This window comes from Cordyceps fumosorosea, assembly GCF_001636725.1.
Source record: "Cordyceps fumosorosea ARSEF 2679 chromosome Unknown scaffold_4, whole genome shotgun sequence".
Taxonomy (NCBI): domain Eukaryota; kingdom Fungi; phylum Ascomycota; class Sordariomycetes; order Hypocreales; family Cordycipitaceae; genus Cordyceps; species Cordyceps fumosorosea.
This window is the reverse complement of record NW_017387304.1, coordinates 631,570-644,176: the sequence shown is the minus strand read 5'-3', so window position 1 is coordinate 644,176 and position 12,607 is coordinate 631,570. Positions and strand designations below refer to the sequence as shown.

The 12,607-nt window shown below is 54.7% G+C and overlaps 6 protein-coding genes across 6 annotated transcripts; 3 read left to right on the top strand and 3 right to left on the bottom strand.

Moving 5' to 3' along the window:
• Positions 1 to 344: 344 nt before the first annotated feature.
• ISF_02390 (Chitin-binding, type 1) lies at positions 345 to 1,061 on the bottom strand (the record flags this gene model as incomplete). The annotated part of the gene is made up of 2 exons (XM_018845996.1): positions 345 to 565; positions 626 to 1,061. 2 exons carry the CDS (start codon positions 1,059 to 1,061, stop codon positions 345 to 347), a joined length of 657 nt encoding a protein of 218 aa, XP_018706703.1.
• Positions 1,062 to 3,517: 2,456 nt separating this feature from the next.
• Positions 3,518 to 4,872, top strand: ISF_02389 (epoxide hydrolase 1; the record flags this gene model as incomplete). The annotated part of the gene is made up of 3 exons (XM_018845995.1): positions 3,518 to 3,842; positions 3,913 to 4,110; positions 4,175 to 4,872. 3 exons carry the CDS (start codon positions 3,518 to 3,520, stop codon positions 4,870 to 4,872), a joined length of 1,221 nt encoding a protein of 406 aa, XP_018706702.1.
• A 1,311-nt stretch (positions 4,873 to 6,183) lies between these two features.
• ISF_02388 (hypothetical protein) lies at positions 6,184 to 6,828 on the top strand (the record flags this gene model as incomplete). Its single annotated transcript, XM_018845994.1, has 1 exon — positions 6,184 to 6,828. The coding sequence occupies one exon, from the start codon at positions 6,184 to 6,186 to the stop codon at positions 6,826 to 6,828; it is 645 nt and encodes a 214-aa protein (XP_018706701.1).
• Positions 6,829 to 7,077: 249 nt separating this feature from the next.
• ISF_02387 (SAM-dependent methyltransferase) lies at positions 7,078 to 8,398 on the bottom strand (the record flags this gene model as incomplete). The annotated part of the gene is made up of 5 exons (XM_018845993.1): positions 7,078 to 7,272; positions 7,348 to 7,602; positions 7,682 to 7,874; positions 7,952 to 8,312; positions 8,389 to 8,398. 5 exons carry the CDS (start codon positions 8,396 to 8,398, stop codon positions 7,078 to 7,080), a joined length of 1,014 nt encoding a protein of 337 aa, XP_018706700.1.
• A 617-nt stretch (positions 8,399 to 9,015) lies between these two features.
• Positions 9,016 to 9,762, bottom strand: ISF_02386 (Calycin-like protein; the record flags this gene model as incomplete). The annotated part of the gene is made up of 4 exons (XM_018845992.1): positions 9,016 to 9,102; positions 9,159 to 9,253; positions 9,306 to 9,477; positions 9,541 to 9,762. 4 exons carry the CDS (start codon positions 9,760 to 9,762, stop codon positions 9,016 to 9,018), a joined length of 576 nt encoding a protein of 191 aa, XP_018706699.1.
• Positions 9,763 to 10,884: 1,122 nt separating this feature from the next.
• On the top strand, positions 10,885 to 12,491 carry ISF_02385 (benzoate 4-monooxygenase cytochrome P450; the record flags this gene model as incomplete). The annotated part of the gene is made up of 3 exons (XM_018845991.1): positions 10,885 to 11,071; positions 11,138 to 12,309; positions 12,372 to 12,491. 3 exons carry the CDS (start codon positions 10,885 to 10,887, stop codon positions 12,489 to 12,491), a joined length of 1,479 nt encoding a protein of 492 aa, XP_018706698.1.
• Positions 12,492 to 12,607: the final 116 nt, after the last annotated feature.

Here is a 12,607-nt window from a genome sequence, read left to right as displayed (position 1 = left end):
TTGCACTCCCAGGGCTCATCAACAATTATGGGACTATACAAGACGAATTGTAGAACCAAGTCAAAAAATGGTAATGACAAAATGCGCAGTGACTTGGAGATTCGGGGCGCAGTAAGAAGCCTCTTTAGTTGTTTCCACTTTGTATAAGTGACAAAAATACTTCCGTAGCACAATCCAAGTAATTAGAGATTTACGAGCAAAAAGCCAAGTTTCTATATAGAATGGAAGCATCCAAAAATATGTACCAAAAAATTGTATACATGAAAATAACGAACCACTCGGATCAGCGGTGCAGCCTGGCCCTGTCACGCGCTGCGAACAGGTAGAGCCGGAAACTCCACGCTTTAAAACCCGGCCGCACTGCAGACCTGGTTCGCCAGCGGCAGGCGCTGGGCGTAGAGATTGCCAGCCTCGGCCTTCTGGACGGCCTGGTCCAGCGCCGAGACCTCCATGGTCTCCCAGCCGGCGACCTGCTTCATGGCGGCGAGGAACTGACGGGTGCTGCCGGCCGCCGACATGTCGGCCGCGATGTCGGGGTACCACTCGGGGCGCTGCTGGAACATGCCTATTTCGATCATCAGTCACCAAGGGCACTCGGCGGTCATTCCCCGACGGCTTCACTTACCGACGCTGTCCTGGTCGCCGCCGACGAGGTCGTGCGGGTAGTTCATCGAGGCGGGCACGACCGGGTTGGCGTAGATGTGGAGGGTCGACTCCTGGAGCGCGGTGCTGATGACGGCGAGGCACGCCTGGCGGCCGAGCCCCTCGGCGCGGACCTCTCCGATGGCAGCGGCGGCGTTGCGGCTCTGCGTCGCGTCCAGGCCAGGGTACGAACCGTCGCCGCCGCTCGGGGGCGGAGGGGAGCTGCTGCTTTCGCCGTTGGGCGGAGTCGAGCCGCAGTACTCGGTGCCGGTGCCGCAGTAGCCGTACTGCGAGCAGCAGTATCCGGCCGCGCAATCGGAGCTGCTCGAGCACTCTCCGTAGCGGGCGACGAGGTCAAACGGCATGGCCGCCGCCGCGGAGATGAGGGAGAAGAGAAGGATGGAAGGAGTGTACTTCATCTTGATGGTTTGAATGTAAAGGAGTGACTGTTCCCGAAGGATGAGAATGAATAGGGCTTTGAAGTGCTGCTTGGTGGGTTGAACTTGGGATTGTATAGTAGAGGGTGGGAGGCAGGACCTGCTCTTATACATGCAACTTGGCCACTGCTCGGCCTCTCGGCATACAGTCTACACCAGCCCACAAACGGTTCTTTCAGCACACCCTCTCCGGTCTTGCTGCCGTTCTAGACGGATTCCCTCGCCATGTGTGTAGGTGTCACCGGTTCCAACAATGGAGTCCTCGACCCATCGCACGAATCGACATCGGCCAGGAACCATTTCCATTTCCACCTCCCGGCCGGATTTGGTAACGTTACGGGGCCGTTTGCTTTGCGTGAGTTGGCGGGCGCTTTCAACTGTAAGCATCTAACTCCATTCCTCGGAGCTAATTTCGAACAAGGAAGGTGTAAGTGAATCTGCGACATCCGATGAGCCTAGTGCAAATTCGCGCCCTCGCATGTTCGCGAGCAGGGGTAGGCAGGATCGAATACAGTTGGCATGTCTCACGTCACCTCTAACCGGACATTACATTGCTCCATGCATTGAGATCGAAAACCGCCGAGGCTAGCACTGCAGGCACTGCGCTGAGACTTACATGTTCTATAGAAGCAATGTTACCTACTGGTCCTGGGGCTCGGGAAACCAACGGCTTAGAGAGGTGTTCCTGAATGACTAGTTCCTATTTGCTGAAAGGATCCAGAGTGGACCTGAAGAAGCGTTCCTGAACGACTAGCTTCCTATTTGCTCCAAGGATCAGAGTGGCTTGAAGAGGCGTTCCTGTGAATGACTAGAGGAACAAAGCCGTGTGGCACTCGGACCACGGCGCCGAGCTTCGGCCCAATAAAAGGAATTCATGTGGCGCATCCAGGAACGACTGGAAGAGGGCCGACTCTAACCCAAATGGTAACCTCGGCCGATGAAGACTGGTAAGATCACAATAGGACGTTGGTGTTGGATGCAAGGCTTTGTGCCCCTGCATTTGGCGTCTCTCCACTCGGCGAGTCAGCTGTTGGCCATCCTTGGTGACAATCCGGGGATAGTGTCTGTTCGCAGACGACGGTTTACTGCTATCGAGTTGGTGTGAGACTCGATGAGGATTGGTAAAGTTACTGACTCAGGCCCGGATGCTGGAGCGGGCGCACCGAGGTGCCACTCTGAACCACCCTAAACTTATCATCCTGCAATTCTTTCGCCATGCTATCAGTCTCGGTGAGAAGAAGCCAAGAAATCCCTCCTGGCCGGCAGCTCAGTGGACAGCGCGTTTTTGCTGACAATGTGACACTAGATAGAACTATGCGTGTCAGCACGGGTACTGATATACAAGAATGGCATGTTCCCGCATCGTAGGCGAGGCCGCATAAAATCACAATTAATCGTTTTATTGTAGCAATGGTCCATATATTATGCTCATTCACTAAATTATGAGTGCAGCCCGTATGAGCTGACGATCCGGAGCAGGCCTCTTACACGATTTGCTCATGAAGGACCAACCTCGGCAATGTCCCGGCATTGGAGAATACAAGCAGCTAAAACTGGATAGGCGAGAGAGAGGAGAGGTCAAAATTAAAAAGAAAAAGAAAAGAAGGAGAAGCCTCGATAAAGCAGGTCAAAATAAATTCTCAACGTTTGTGTCATCATGCCAAACTATACAACCAACTTCCCAGGTACTGCCGCGCCTAAGGAGCCAAAAACCGCGTAGTTTATAGTGAAGAACATTCCTTCGGAATTCGAAGACCTTCGTAAATCTTTTAAAAAATCTGGCTTCTTTCCTACAAATTTTTTTTTTTTGGATGATCCGTCTCCCGCCATGCTACTTCCTCATGTCCATTGACCACCGGGTATGGCAACAAATTGTCACACTTTGGCTGCCTTTTGGTCTCTGCCCACCTCCTGTCTCTTGATAGCAATACTCGGTCTTAGTCCCAGCTTCAATCGCGAGTTTGGATTGTATACTTGGCAGGAGACGACGACGAAGATATAGCCTGTTGCTTCAGTGGCTTTAGCGGCAAGCTACGCCGCGTTTTCACGACTCCTACATAACTACTAGGTACATACATAGTTAACAATACTCCTGTGTGCTTAGTCTTGGACGTTTTCACCCTGGGACACTGGTAGATCTACAATTTTTGTTATTTTTACTGAGATGAAATTTCTGTGCTATTGAATCTATTGAAAGAAAAAATGCAAGGATAATCAGTAGATAATGAGCGCATACCAAAGCTGCAACCGAAGCGCAACACTTGCCGGGCTGAATGCCGAATGCATCTCGGATGACAAATGCTAGTGATTGGATGATGCAATGCGGATGGGATGATGGCCGGACAGGAGAAACAAGACTATAAAATAATTCTGGGCAACCCCAGCATTCATCCAAATGAATTCACGCTCGACTTGAGAAAGACAGAGCCTGCTGCAAAATGCCAGATGACATCTCGCCCTTCACCATCAACGTACCAGACGCAGCCATTGACCAGCTCAAGGCCAAGCTCGCAGCCGCGTCCTTTGCCGATCGCGTCGAGTTCTCGGATGATTGGAACTACGGATCGCCGCTGAGCGATGTGAATCGCCTCGCTGAGCGGTGGGCAACCGGCTTCGACTGGCGACAGCAGGAAGCTATCCTGAACCGGCTGCCTCAATTTACAACCCGGATTGAGGTGGACGGTTTCGGGGAGCTCAACATTCATTTCCTCCATCAGCGTAGCAGCAATGCAAACAGCATCCCGCTTTTATTTGTACACGGATGTGAGTGCTTTATACATGGTTAAAAAGATCCTATGAAAATGAGCATCTCATATTCTAACTGTGTATGCAGGGCCCGGTAGCTTTCTAGAAGTCGTCAAACTCCTGCCTCTCCTCACCAACCCAGAAAGCAACCCGTCTTTCCACATAGTCGCTCCGTCTCTACCCAATTTCGGCTTCTCAGATGTCGTCAAAAAGTCGGGCTTCAGCACCACGCAATATGCAGAAACCGTACACAAGCTGATGATCAAGCTGGGGTACACCGAGTATGGTGCGTCAGTTACCCTATACAAAAACATACCTCCGTGATGAAAGCGCTGACCAGACTCGACCAGTCACGCAAGGCGGCGACTGGGGATTCATGATCACCCGTCTCGTCGGCGCCCGATACCCCGACCACTGCCTCGCTTCGCACGTCAACTTCGTGCGCATGCACCATCCCCCGACCTTCTCCCAATCGCCCCTCCTCTACCTCCGCAACCTGCTCACGCCGTACACCGCCGCCGACCGCGCCGGCCTCGCCCGCTCCGCCTGGTTCCGCGACGAGGGCTTCGGCTACAACGCCGCGCAGAGCACCAAGCCCGCCACGCTCGGCTTCGCCCTCGCCGACTCGCCCGTCGCGCTGCTCGCCTGGATCTACGAGAAGCTGCGCGACTGGACCGACGGCTACGCCTGGGACGACGACGAGGCGCTGACCTGGGTCTCGCTGTACCGCTTCTCCAGGGCCGGGCCCGCGGCGAGCGTCCGCATCTACTACGAGACGAGGCACGCGGCGGAGGACGAGTACGCGCAGGGGCTGAGGTACGTCCCGCGGGTGAGGCTGGGCGTGTCGCTGTTCCCGAGGGATGTGGTGGTGCCCCCGGAGAGGTGGGCGGGCAGCCTGGGGCCGTTGGTGTTCGCGGCGGTGCATGACGGCGGCGGGCACTTTGCGGCGCATGAGCGGCCGGAGCAGCTCGCGGCGGACTTGCGAGCCATGTTTGGGGATGGCGGCGGCGCCCACGATGTTGCCAAGATGTTCAATTCCTCGCTGTAGACTCGATCTGATGCAAGGTCTGTTTACTGAACCTGGCCCCTCCTTTACGAGCTGCAAGGCCGGGATATCGACCCGTACGTCTCACCGCTGCCCCGGCACGTACCCGGATGGAAGCGACGGCGGACTATTTCCTTGCTCAATGAATTTTACTAGATATTCACTTGGATGTCTAACAGCATACTCTCGCTACGAGTCTCCATCTCTGAACCAGAACACCTGTAGTCTTCAGCAGTTGCGGTTGGTTCGCAGAGGACGCAATGTCCCCGCGGTCTCGGGGCTTTCCTCTTTTACAGTTCCACCAGAATGAATCAGAGTCCTCATCAAGTTATCGTTTCGCTCGCTCACAAAAAAATGACTATTGGCTTTCCCCATCCTCTCCCCATCAGCGCTGTAGCCTGCGCCCCAGGCCTGAAATTAGTGCTGATGATCGGCGGCAGCGGAAGTGTCGGGGCACCGATACGCTCTGACAGAATTGTACAGAGGAAAAGTGTTTAAATGCCACAGATGAATTTTGATGCCGGTGGCTCCCTCGGGTAGCCGCGCATCAGGCAAAAATTTAGTCATAAATTTAGTTCACGGTGTAGCGAGCGGAGAGCATTATCCATCAAAGCAAGCTTCTTTCTACCAAGGACCAAACGCAGATCTTGATGTGCTGCAATAAATCGTTGTTGCCGGGCTGACTTTATGTCCGGGGTTGCCCTGATTCGGCAACTCGCCGACCAGTGGGCGGACTGCCGGGACCGCCCCCACGGGTTACGCCTTGTTTAGCTCGTCTTTTATTTCCGTAATTTGAGGCTTGTGCTGATATGTGATGTAGAGGAAGTAGCTGCGCATCGCGATATCCGAAGTACCGGCAGGTAGAAGCCGACGTCCAGAGTTGACGGGCAAGTAGGCCTTCTAGCAACAGCAGGTCCAAGAATGGAATCATTTATCTAATCGAAATTCTTGTAGGGCTAGGAGAAGCTAGCTATGATGCCAATGACAAGAAATTCGCTGCGACTAGCTGTCTGGCCCTAACCGTACGATTCTGTGGAACAGCCTTGGACCTGGCAACAGAGCTGAAGATTTCTACCCAAAGGCCACGGACGGCATTTCCAGTTGTCGATCCTGTCTGAGGCAAATAAGCACTAGCATTTCTTATTCTGTAATGGGCTTCACCCGGAATACAGAAACTTCTTCAGAAGCAGCAAGTACGTCATAGACTCCCAGGGAGTATACCATCCATAAAACCTCCTGGGTTGCCGTCAACGACAGAGCCTCTCTTCATCGCATCTCTCAAGCACTCAGGCAACATCACCTCCCTCCAGCAACATGCTCACCACCTCCGTCTTGTCCCTCGCCGCCTGCGGCCTCTCCGCCTTCCAGCTCGTCGCCGCCGACGCGCACGCCGACACGCGCTACGGCACGAAGCACTGGATTGGCCCCTTCTGGGACCCGGACCACTGCGGCAAGGGCAACTACGAGAAGTGCTACCCCAAGAAGGAGGACACCATGAAGCTGCTGTGGGACCAGTTCGACAAGGCCTTCGAGGAGCTGTGCAAGGACGTCTCCTGCGAGGGCTCCTTCGACGTCAAGTTCCCCGGCGACGGCTGCGACTCCAAGCACACCGGCCCCAACACGGCCTACTCCCTCAAGATCGAGGCCGAGTATACCCACGGAGACCGTGACGGCGTCAAGGAGGCCTACACCAACACCATCCAGAAGCTCAACAAGCAGAGCACCGACTGCGGCTTCTTCGACACCAACGGCGTCAACCAGGTCAAGGTGGAGATCCCGACGGACATTAACATCGTCCGCGACACGGGCGACCACGGCCTGCGCTCGACGATGCACATCATGCTCGACACCGGCGGCGAGAGCGCCTGCGGGCTCGTCAACGACATGTGGGGGGCCGTCGGCGGCTCGATCCCCGGCGGTTCCATCTTTGGCGCCATTCTGAAGGGTACCTGCAAGTAAAGGCAGAGGATTGGGGAATTTTGTAAATTACTTTTACATAATAGGTTGGAAATGTATCAATACATACTGGATAGTGAAAGCCAGGCTCTCCTCGATGTGATGTCTTGTGGTGCCCTTCGATGGGATATCTCGTGGTGCTCCCTGTACACAGTTTAGCAGGGCACGACAATTCGAGAAAAAAAGTCCACGTTTATGACTTGATTACATCTGCGAGATATTAAGTAAACAAAACCACACAGCTCCCTCGTCCTACAAAGCTTTTTTCTCAAACAAGTAATGAGATACCCCCCATACATCGCCCCCCGCGTACGCAAACAGCTCCGAGCAGGCCATGTAGAAGATCTGCCAGCGGTTGTACCACGTCGCGGCATCCTTTTCCCCGTACGTGTCAATCAAGTGTGGCCATATTTGCTTCTTATTCTTAATCATGAGAGAGAGCCAGTCCTAATGGTGCCTGGAGTCAGCCGTTTTATCCGCACCAAGTCAACTCGGCGGCGCGAGAAAAAAAAAACAACTCACCTCGCAAGTCTTGGAATAGTGGGAGCCGTTGATCCACCATTGGTTCTGGACGACCAAGTCGCGCTGAAAGTACAGCAGCAGGTCGGCCGAGGGCATGGTGCCGCCGGTGAAGAAGTGCGTGGCCATCCAGCCGTCCTCGAAGTGGTAGGGCGTGGTGGCGTGCGCGAAGATGTGCACGAAGAGCTTGCCGCCGGGCTTGAGAGCTCTGGAGACCTTGCCCATCAGCAGCTCGTAGTTCTTCATGTGCTCAAACATCTACACAAATTCGTCAGTCGCTCGTCTTAGATGAAAATGGGCTCGGGTTGGGAGGGCGGGTACGTGCCTCGATGGACACGACGCGGTCGAATTGCTCCGGCTCAAACTCGTGGTCGACAACGTCGCCGGTTACGACCTGGAGATTCTTCAGGCCCTTTTTCTTCGCTTCGCCGTCGATGTGTTCCTTTTGCGTCTTGGAGTTGGAAAATGCCGTGATCTTGGCCGACGGTAGCTTCTCCGCAAAGTACAGCGACGCTGAGCCCCATCCGCAGCTGATTGAGAGCTTTGTTAGCCACACCGATGAGAACAGGCGACTCGGATGCAACTACCACAGTAGTATCACACGCACCCCAGGTCAAGAATTCGCATTCCGTCCTTCAATTCCGCCTTGGCAATGTACTCGTCCAGCATCGCGATCTCGGCCTGTTCCAGCGTCTCCTTGCCGGTCGGGTAGCGGCAGCAGGAGTACTTCATGCGGGGTCCGAGGCAGGCCGCCAGCACGCCGGTGCCGACCTCGTAATGCTGCTCGTTGGCGCTATCTGTAGACACGGCAATGGGTAGCTTTTTGAGCTTGGCGACATAGTCCAGCTTCTCCTGCGTTGCGGCCGTGGTCGACTGAGCCTGGATGGAGGCCAGGCGGTCCCTGAGCAGGCGCCGGATGCCGGTTCGAATCACGACGTGGGGGAGGTAGCCCCCATCGAGAATCCATTCTAGGGAAGTGGCATGTCAGAGTGATGCCGAGTTGAATTTGGGGGAGTTCTGGTGGGCTGCGGACTCCGGGCTCACCATAGTTCATGATTGCGGCTAGACTGATGGCCGTTTGCGATAGCACTGCCGAATTGTGTGAGGACAAGCTGCAGTGAGATGAGGCCTGCGCGTTTGAAAGCGCAAGAGCTCTGTTTTATATGCTCTTGGGCCGTGTCAATGCTAACCCAATGTAGCGCTTCATTGTTTATCAGTCCGATAGTTACTGTATTGCCGTAAGGCGGAGATGCTGACGCTAAGGTGCAGCCACATGGGCAAGCTCCCAGATGGCCATTCTGCACCTGAAACACGGATGGTGCTAGCAGTGTAGCATTGTTATACAGACACTTTATTTTACTTGTCTACGTTCTTCCTATATAATCATTTCACGATTCCAGTATCAAAAGCTGTTTATTAACTCTGCACAATAGGGGTTTCCAAATATTCCGTCATAGGAGCTTGGCATTTTTCACGATCTGGCTTCCATGACGCTAGACGGCTGAATCGAATCGCCCCGCCAAATCCGGCTTAAAATTCGATCATGTCGTAAATGCTGCGTGTGTATGATTAGAAGTCAGGCTGCGCTGTCTGGATTGATTTGATGATTCCACATAGTCATTATCCAAAGAAGAAATTCGTCTCGATTCTCCCTCCACAGGCTGTGTGTGCTCAAAAGTCGTTTTTGCAATCCTCTTGATCGGTTTTAACAATGTCTTGGCGGGGTGTGCCGAGCTTGACAGCACGATCGATCCAAGTCTGCGACAGTTAGAAATAAACCTGTTCACAACGAGATCTGTATGTAGTACACTTACGTTGAGGCTTTCCTCTTGAATGTGCTGCTCACGGCTCAGGATAAAGAGGTTCGAAAAGTTTGCCGACTGGACAATGGCAATAGCGCCAGTATATTCTGTGGTAAATGTATCAGCGCCCATGTCGAGAAGCAGCATTCTCCCACCAACCTTGTACAATGTAGTTTGGGCCATCGCAGGAGAGGGGAGGCTGTCCTGGGAAGCGGACACGAAGCACCCCAGCCTTTCCATAGGCCGCATCGGCAGCAACCGCCTTGCCCTCGATAAACGTCTGCTTATCCCCTCTCTGGCAAGTGTTGTTGACGTACAAGCTCCCATCGTCCTATTTGCGTGTCAACGCGACTTGGCCTAACTAGCGACGCCCGGTGCACAGTTTCGCACTCACATTAATGTCATAGCGCGCCGAGATGCACTTGCATCCGGCCGTGAAGCGAGCCAGGGTTCCGGCAAGCTGATACCATCGTCCGGGGTACGTCTCAAGCTTGAAACCGGCGTCGGCTTGGGGATAGAAGCACTTTCCGTCCCAGAGCGCGGGGGCGACGTCGGTGTGGGATTGGTCGGTGACGGCAGTGGCGCCGAGGCCGAAAAGAAGCTTTTGATGCTTCATTCTGGGCGATCGGACGGTTATGGGACTGAGTGAGTTTGGTGGATTGGAAGCCGGGATGAAATAGAAACGACGATTCAAGAAGAGTTGTTTGTTGACGGAGGATGAAGCTAGAGGAAGCTTTGGGTGAAAACTTGCACAGGTACCTGTGCACTAACAATTCAAGGTTCGATCGCCGCCGCTCCGATCTTCACTAACAAATCGATGTGTGCACGCAAGTGAAATCGGGGGGGTTCGTATTGCATATTCCATTCCCAGCATAACACTACACGGCGTAGTGGTAGAGGGAAAACTCGTCTTCGTGAAGAAAAAAATGCAGGCTTGATTATGCTGTAATTTACAGCATGAGTCTGCAACGTAGCCAATCCTTTACCGAAAATTGACAGCACCAGATTCCCTTATCGCGCAGTACGCCGTGATGACAACACAGAGGAAAATACAAAATAATTGTCCCCTGTCCAAGACCAAAATTGGTGACAGAATGTACCCGTTGTCGAGATCTGTGGCTGCGGCCATTCATGTTAAGCGGCTTGGAAATGGCACCCGTTGGGTGTTCATTGAACATGCGATACTATCACCACCCGAGTGTAATCAATATATAATCTATTGTCAGATAACGAAAATATCTTCAAGATTCAGGCTATTCTTCCTTCTTTGGATAGCTCGTCTCTTGTACTCAATTGAGTGCAGTTCTGTCATCACCACCCCTGTAGAGAACCCGCCGGCGAAACAATAAAGAAATAATTCCATCAATTTGCCATACCAACCCGTCGCAGAATTTATCTAACTAGCGCAAGCGAGGTGGAAAGGAGACAAGCATGGGAAGAAGAAGAAAAAGAAAAAATAGCTATAGCTTCTGCGACTTGGCCCGACCTTGGTCTACCCCACCAAATGTGAATTATGACCATCCCCTCGGTCAGCCTTCCCTCTCCTCTCCTATCACAGCAGTTAGACTATCAACGGTCCCCCCATGCTCCCGCGCGGGACCCTTCGTTAGCTTCTCGATTGCCTTTTGTCCGTCTCCCCCTCCCTCCCCACGAAATGGCGACGCTTCGAGACCCAACTACGCTGTGAAGCTATCTTCCTGCCGTCCTCCTCCCACCGACCGATTCACCGATTGCGCAGATGGCCTGGCTCGCGGCCTCCTTGGCCGCCCTTGCGCTCGCCTACATCACCTCCCAGCTCTACAGCTACCAGCGCCTTCGACACATCAAGGGTCCTGCGCTGGCGTCGTGGACCAATTTCTGGCTCGTCTACGCTCAGCTCACTGGCCGAATCCACACCATCCTCCATGAGCTCGTCTCCAAGCACGGTCAGTTTCCACCCCTCTACTTCAGCACGCGAAGCTTCCCCTCCCCAATTAACATTGTGTGTACAGGTCCCATCGTTAGAATCGCCCCGGACTGGGTGGTCTGCGGCGACCCGACCGAGATACGCAGGATATGGGGTGCGCGATCGCGCTGGACCCGGGCGTGGTGGTATCGCGGTATGCGCATCGACCCCTACCAGGACAGCTCCTTTTCCACGCGCGACGACGCGCTGCACACCGCGATTCGCAGCAAGCTCGTGCCCGGCTACAGCGGCAAGGAGGTCGACAACCTGCACGAGCTCGTCCAGGACCAAGTGCAGAGCCTGGTGCGCCTCCTCGACAAGCACGTCTCCGACGGCGGCGCCTCCGGCTCGCGCGTCGTCGACATGGCGCAGAAAATCCAGTACTTTGCGCTCGACACCATCTCCTCGCTCGCCTTTGACGCCCCGTTCGGCTTCATGGAGAGCGACGAGGACAGGTTTCGCTACATCGAGACGACCGGCAACACCGTCTACATCCTCGTCGCCACCGCGCTCATCCCCGGCGTCATCCGCCTGATCCAGTCGCCGTACCTCCAGTGGGCCGCGCCCAAGATTAAGGACATGGCCGGCATCGGCGATGTCATCAAGACCGCCGAGCGTGTCGTCGCGGAGCGCTACGGCGCGGACCCGCTCGTCAAGCGCGACATGCTCGGCTCCTTCGTCAAGCACGGCTTCTCGCAAAAGGACGCCGAGACCGAGGCGCTCATCCAGATCATCGCCGGCTCCGAGACGACTGCCACGGCCATCCAGGCCACCATCCTGCACGTCATCACCTCGCCCCGCGTCTACGCCCGCCTGCAGGCCGAGATCGACGCCGCCGAGGCCGAGGGCCGCGTGTCCAGGCCGGTCACCAACGCCGAGGCCCAATCGCTCGAGTACCTGCAGGCCGTCATCCTCGAGGGCCTCCGTGTGTTCCCGCCCGCCGCCGCGCTGTACCCCAAGGTCTGTGACGCGGACGAGGTCGTCTGCGGCGTCCCGGTCCCCGCGGGCACCAACGTGGCATGGTCCCCGTGGAGCATCATGCGCGACAGGGACGTCTTTGGCGAGGACGCCGACCTCTTCCGGCCCGAGCGCTGGCTGGGCGCGTCCAGGACCAAGACCATGGAGCAGACGGTCATGATGGCGTTTGCGTCGGGGAGTCGGTGGGAGTGCCTCGGCAAGAACATTGCCCAGCTGGAACTAAATCTAGTTTTCGTCGAGGTATGTGGTGGTTATCTGTGTTTGATCTACCTACTCCCGAACTCTCACTAACTCTTCCATAGTTATTCCGAAGGTTCGAGTTCACTCTGGTGAATCCTGCGATGCCGTGGAAATCGTTCAACGCTGGCATGTTTTCCCAAACCGATCTAAACATTTCCGTCACACGGAGAACCGCTGCATAAGTAATTACAAAGACATAGATGACGCTTATTCATTTTATAATTTCGCATTATATTATCAGCGTCACCAGTTCTATGCGCCAAGCAAGGCAGCATCGCACGAGGCCTAAATACTGAGA